At 59.3% G+C, this 6,972-nt stretch overlaps 1 protein-coding gene across 1 annotated transcript in view; it reads right to left on the reverse strand.

Moving 5' to 3' along the window:
• SHANK3 (SH3 and multiple ankyrin repeat domains 3) overlaps nt 1-6,972 on the reverse strand; it is a 48,470-nt gene that overhangs the window by 1,891 nt on the left and 39,607 nt on the right. Inside the window, exon 23 of the mRNA XM_014541197.1 lies at nt 3-67. Coding sequence (XP_014396683.1) covers nt 3-67 — 65 coding nt within the window. The remainder of the gene's footprint in view (nt 1-2; nt 68-6,972) is intronic.

Below are 6,972 nucleotides of genomic sequence, written 5' to 3' on the forward strand. Positions count from 1 at the left end.
GCCGCCCGGGCCCCCAGGGCTGCGCTGCGCTGAGATGGAGCTCAGCTCACCGAGGCTGCTGAAGAGCCTGCGGAGGGAGAGGGGTCAAGGCCAGGTGAGGGGCGCCAGGCGGGGTAGGGAGGGCTCAGGGGAGCGGGGTCACTGGCCAGGAGGACGCTCAGAGGGGGCTGGGACTGGTGGGGTAGCCTTAGGGCCAGAGGAAGCAAGAGGTGGGATAGCCATGGTTACTCCCCGCCATTTTTGTGGCTCCCAGGTGAGAACCAGTGCCATGCTGGTGTGTGTGTGTGGCGGGGAGACCCTAGACTGAGTGGAATGAGGAGGAAGAAAACCAGCAGCCCCTTCACTCCACGGGGGCTCCAAGACCACCAGCCACCAGAGGAAAGGCAGCCTCCCCTGCAAAGGGCTGCTGCCCATCCACCCGGCCCTGCAGGGGAGGCTCTGGCAGAACCCTCACCAGTCCCCATGCAGCTCTGTGCTCAGGAGACCCCAAGCCACTAGGGCTGGCTGCAGGGAGCTGTGTCGTGAGAAAGGCTGGCTGTGGCTGCAGCACGAGCCTGAACAAGCCCATGACACCAGACAGACCACACGGACAAGCAGCATGTGCAGGGCGGGCCTGAGGCAGCGACACGGACACCGTCTCCCTGCACAGGCCTGCGCACGGCAGCAGCAACAGCATCCACACGTGTCACAGACATGCAGCAGCAGTGGCAGGGACCTGCTCATGACAGGGACGCAGCACATGTGTGCGGGCATGCACACGCACACATACACACCCACACACACAATTGACAGATGGTACCTCACTTCCCAACATCATCTGGTGGGACCCTCCAGTCCCTGGCCAGCGTGGCCATGCCGGGAGGCCTGCTGGGGGACTCCTCCAGAAAAAACCCCTCCCATGACACCCCCCTTCCATCCCCTAGTGTGGCCAGAAGCCTCAGGAGGCTGCCAGGGGCCCCGCAGCCCCGCGAAGCCGAGCAGAGCGGTGACCCAGCGGCCAGGTGCAGCGCATGGACAGAGGCATGGGATGAGCATGCTCACTTACACAGCCGGCGCTCAGGACCACCGCGCAGCTAGACAGAGCAGCCACATGCAGATGGGCAGGAGAGAGCAATGAGAGAGAGTGTTAGCAGCCCGGCCCACACAGCAGGCACGCGGCCCACAGTCACGACCACAGTCAGGGCAGCCAGGGGCAGGGACCCCTGGCCGGACAACCAGTGAGGGAGGAACTCCAGTGCAGTGGGCCCAGGTGTGATGGGGGGAGGGGGCAAATCTGAAGCTGCTGGGGGTATGGGAGGAGGCCAGACTGGGGCAGATCTGGCTGGCTCCTGGTTTGCCTGAGACCTGTTCTCTGGTTTGTGAGGTACAGACCACAGAGTCCCACCCACAGGTGGGTGACCACCCCCAGCCAGGCTCCAACCCTGAGTGCAGCAAGTGCCCAGCAGGCTTCTGGTACCTGATGTCTCGTGTCCCCTCACACTCCACTCTGCTCCCATCCCACCTGCCTCTGCCTGGCTAAGGAATCCCCTCAGGGCACCCCCACCCATCTCGTGCCGTCCTGAACTGGCACCCATCCCACAGCATGGGGTGTTCTCAGCATCCGACCTCCCCTTAAAGCAGGTTTTGTCTTTTCATCTCCCACCTGAGCAGGGCAGCCTCTCCCTGGAGACCCAGTTCTGTCCCTCCTTCCACTGGCCCTCTCTCCTCAGCCTCTTTCCCTACCGTCTCCTTCCAACTCATTCGACCCAGAGCAGAGCCTCTTGAAGAGGCCAGAACATGCCCTCCACCCCAGCAGAGAGGAGCTCCAAGGACACCTGGGGTGGGCCCAGGAACAGACACCAACCAGAAGAAGCCCCTGCCTGACCAAACCTGATCTCCATGGCACCGTGGAGTGGCAGAGGCAAGAAGAATGTCCAAGGGGGCACTGCAAGGGGGTGGTGGGTGCCGGGGGTAGTGACACTAGGGAGGGGGCAGTGCTGGGAAGATGCTAGGTGGCCTGTGGGATTGGGCCCAACACTGGCACCCCCACCAGGGCCCTCACACAGCAGCCCTAGCCTGGGACAGAAGGGTAATGATGACTTGACGGGATCACAGCCAAGCTGCAAAGATGGTCTGTGCAGGCAGCGCTGGAGCCCTCCTGCCTGACGGGTGAGTCGGAGGCCTGGGGTGAGGGTGGGGGGCTCCAGAGTACCTGGGGAGACTCCCTTGGAGAGGTACTGGGTTCAGGGAGGTGGGCACCGGCCAGAGACGGGCTGGTGCCAGGAGGTGCTACGAGTGAGGGACTGAAGGGCCATGTGCCACCAAGCTGGAGTGGAGGGAGAGGGCCAGCACATGCCTAAGGCACCCAGATCGTGTTGGAGGCAGGAGGCCTAGAGGAGCCTAGGGAATGGTCCAGGGCACAGCAGGAGTGGCTGGGGTACCACCGTCCAGGTGTCTGCTCCTCCTTCCCTACCTGTTGGGGACAGGGAACTGCCCACATTGTCCCAAGGGCAGGAGTCCCAGCCGTGTCTGCACACCCATCACTGTCCATCACCCCTCTCAGCTGTCTGACTGCCCCCCAGCCAGGCTCCCACGCCACAGCACCTGCCAGCCTGCCACCCTGTAACACACAGTCCCATCGCCCTGACGCCCTGGCACCCCTCCTCCAGGCAGCTCAGCCAGGCTCCCAGCATCTCTTCCAGCATCTGGATCTTGTACTGTCCTGCCTCGTGACACCTCAGCCAGTGAGGTCTGGCCAGGCTGCCAGCAGGACCCCTTGCTGACCTGTTGCCTTTTACGGTGCCCTTCCCACTACCCTCCCTCCCTACTCAGGTTTCCCAAGCTGCCCTCTTAGTTGGCACTTTCTCCCCCATCTTTGCTACAGCCAATGTGCCCACATGGGTGGCCTGGCCAGTCTGGGTCTCCAAACATGCTCTTCCTCCCCCCAGTCCTCCCCCTACCAGGGGCCTGCAGCCACCATCGGCATCCCCATGACTTCAGCCTCGTGGCTGACAGTGCCCAGCTGCCAGCAGTAACCCAGCCCTGCTCCTTGGCCCCAGCCACCTGTGAATCCAAGGTCTCACCCAGGACCTTGCATCCCACTTCCTCACAGCTTCCCTGAACTCGTGGTACCTAACACAAAGCCAAGAACACAGATGCACTGAAAAAATGACACCAAACAAAAATAACGTGACTCCCAGGCTTGACTACTTGTGGGCCGTTGGTGTCAACCGGCCAGAACACGTCCACTCTCTGGCCTGGCCTCTGCCTCGGGGCGCTGGGGCAGCGCTGAAACAGGACAGGCAAAGGCCTGGGGCCTCTGTTGTGTGGGAACCTCGTTTAGGGAGATAAGCCTGAACAGGAGCAGAATTAGACACAGGCTTGTAAGCTCCACCCACGCCAGTCACAGCGCCCACCCCTGCTGACGGCTCCAACCTTGACGTGCTACAAACGTCCCTACACCCCCTCGTCTGCAGCCCCTTCCCGATCCCCCATCACATCTCCTGGGAACACATTGCATGTGTCCCAACCTCGTGTCGCCTACAAGGACATCCTGGCCCCAGCGCCCCCACTCTGGCCAGCACACAGCAAGTGTCTGTCCAGGTTTCAGAAGAGCTAGCCCTGCAGTCACACGGGGTTTCCTCCAGATCCCTGTCACACATGTGAACAGGACGGGGCCCAGTAGGAAAGGGTTTCTTTGGCATCTCAGGAACTTTTGTGAGGCACTAACTAGTGATCTACTGAAGAAGCTGACAGGCGTGGGACTACAGCACACAACATGTCAAAGGCATTAAGAAGTACTGCAGGGAAGAAACCTTTTAACTTGGTGTTTCCCAAGCTATGTCGCTACAAACTGTCCCCTATAAAGCCAGATGTGAGGGCCATATGGCTGTGAAACAGCCAGAGCAGAACTGAGTGTTGCTGCGGGGCTCAGAGATGCTGTGGACCCCACACCACTTGTGGGGGCAGATCTGACCACAGAGCCTGGAAGACAAATGGAGTTCAGGCAGATGGGGACCTCAGAGAAAATGTGGGCTCTGAGCAGACAAGCATTCTGTCCCCCAGGCTAGACCCAAAGCTGGGATCACAGAGCAGGTGGATGGCCTGGTATCAGTGTCCCCCAAGCCAAAGGTCCTGGACCTTCCGGGCAGTAACCAGCAGCTGCATCCTCCACCTTCACCCGAAAAAACAAAGAATGCCCCCAGCAAATGGGCTGATCATTCCTACGAGTTACCGAGCTTCAGATCCATGACACACCGGGCGGCTGAACTCGCCCAGAAAGATCTCAGGTCCCAGAGTATCTTGTGGCTAAAGGACATCAGAACCTGGACTGAGGCACCCACTGAGTGGGAAAGGTGGGCAGAGAGGGGCGTGTCTGACAGGTGAGGACAGAGGTGGGTCTAGAACACATGTGGGACTGGGACAGGGAGCAGAAGTGTGATGTATGGCCCGTGCCTGGGGCCTCTACCAGGAACAGTCCTGGGAAGGAGAGAGCCTCCCTGGACATTTGTCTCCAAGGCAGGACCAGCAGAAGTGTTGTCACTGAATGAGAAATGACTGCCAGACTCTAGCCACCACTGTCTGTAGGACAAGAGCAGCCCCGACAGGACCCAGCCACTGCCAGCCGCGGGGAACATGATCCCGTGTACCACAGTGCCCTGCGCACACGGCACACGGCACCCTGCTCCGAGGGCAGAAAGGGGAGCAAAGGGAGAGGGAGGAAGTGTGAGCAGGAACCCTGGGAGATGCGAGGGAGAGGCAATTTCAGGCACCTGGCAGATTGGGGGCACTGAGTGGGCTCGAGTGCAGGGATTTCAGAGCACAAGTGCACTGGTTGCACACTCCTGATAAACAGTGCCGACCACAGAATGGATGCATGCGCTTCTGTGTGAGACGACTGTACATAAACCCCAAGTCTGTCGCCAGGAGGGTTCTGGGAACAGAGGCTCCCAATGGTGGACAGAGAGCAGGACCCAGGTCAGACAGATGCCGCCACCTCCTGGCTGGAATGCATTCTTCAGAACGTCAGTTCTACTGTCTGGCCATGGAGACGGTCAGTGTCCGATAGCAGAGTGGCTGCAAGGATGAACGGAAATGGCACGACATCCTCTCGGGTCACGCCCAGCATGCATTTCCCCACAAGGACTCGAAAATTAGCCTGGCTGCACGTTGGGGGCCAATGATAGCAGAGTCATGAGAGCCTGCCACACGGCAGTCCTGGGCGCGGAGCTCCGCAGGGGGCGCTGCCTGCCACCCCCACCATTTCACAGGAGAGGGACTGTGGTTCACAGCGTCTAAGTGGCTTGTCCAAGATGACAGCGCTCAGATGCAACCTGCTGAGGGTTGAAATCCAGGGCCATGTGACCCCAAGCTGATGTCAGGCAATGAAGTGAGTTACCGAAGTTGGTGAAGGCCATGTCACAAGGATGTCTGTTGTTTTAGGCTGCCTGGCACCTGTACCTCTGGAAACAGCACCTGACTTTCCCTGGAGAACCTCCCTCTGTCCCTCTCAGCGCCAGCTCACTAGCTGGGCGGACCCCATGCCCAGGCTTCCAGGACAAGCCTGGCCGATGACAGCCGTGTCTCCCTGGCCCCAGTGATCGGCTCAGGGGAGAGCAGGGAACCATGGGAAGCGAATCAGAAGATGGAATTCTGCAGCAACTACTGAGTGAAGGAGGCTCACTTTCCAGTGGGTGCAGAACAGACGAGATGCAAAGAACGTGCCTTCCCACCCCATGTCTGAGAAATGAAATGAGCACAGGGTTCTGGCACAACCCAGAGCCAGGGGACAAGAGCCCCTGATGCTGACAGGGGAGAAATGCTGAGGATGACCTGTGGGATGGTGAGTTCAGAGAAGGGCGAGTAGGAAGAGGCCAGCTGAGCAATCCCTCCCCCCTGCCCTGTGACAGCCCCAGCCGTCCCATGGGAGCCAGCACAGAGAATGACAAAATCTGGGCTCGACAACCAGTAAATCTGAGCCACGCATCTGTCCTGTAGGGTTTGTCCTGAGCCACCTCCCTAGATCTCAAAGCACAAAAGACAGCACTTGCATTGGGCTTCATTCTTTCATCTGTTTAGCAAATGTTTATTGAGGGTCTGCACTGTACCAGGCACTGTGCTACCCACTTTAAATGGCTTTGATTTTCATCGGGACCAAGGGGCACAGAGGGAGGAGGAGCAGAGAGGATGGGGGTGGTTGAGGCTGGTCAGGGAAGCCCACACCTCCGGGTCCTCATCCCAGCTGGACACCGGCCATGCTCACAATGCCTGCTCTGAGGGCACTTTCAACACTGCCTTGCCAGGAAGGGGGCTTTCACATGCCACTGGGAGATGGAAGAGGACAGGGTCCCAGAGCAAGCCCCTGGGGTGACAGGAGCGGGGCCACACTCTTGGATCTCTGCCTGGCACTGAGAGCTTTCCAAACCCCCACTTATCCTTTGAATCCTGAATTGGAAGAAGACAGATAAGACAAGCCCTTGTGAGTGACACCTGAACCCTCACTGCTTTGTGAACTCTGCCTTCCAAGTGGACAGGAAAAGGCTGGCTACATTTGGTCAAGGTAACAGGAAGTGGGGAGGGGGGCCTTAGGGGCAAAGAAGGGTCAACCAGTGACCAGCTCTGCCTCAGACCAGCACCCAAGGAGCCACAGGGGTCTCCATGGGGGGAAAACCCAACCAGGGCACAGGATGGCCCCTTCAAGTTCCCACCTTAAGCAGGAGGTGGGAAACTAAGACAGACAGAGGGACGAGGAAGGTCAGAGAAGGCAAGAGGCCAGATGAAGGGAGCAGGGAGATGGAGTGGCTTCCATATAAGGGCGGCTTCTCCATGCACCTTCAAAACCCCACAGTCTGTCTAAGAGACTCCGAGGTGGTGCTGAGAGACAGAAATGTTTCTGGGACAGAAAACAAAAAGTTGGTGTGGGTGCCCCAAGGAAAAGGACACGAGGCAAGACACAAGCTACATGAAGGCGTCCCGGCCTCATGGCAGCCACGT

The sequence above is a fragment of the Myotis brandtii genome, unplaced genomic scaffold (genome assembly GCF_000412655.1).
Source record: "Myotis brandtii unplaced genomic scaffold, ASM41265v1 scaffold2658, whole genome shotgun sequence".
Taxonomy (NCBI): domain Eukaryota; kingdom Metazoa; phylum Chordata; class Mammalia; order Chiroptera; family Vespertilionidae; genus Myotis; species Myotis brandtii.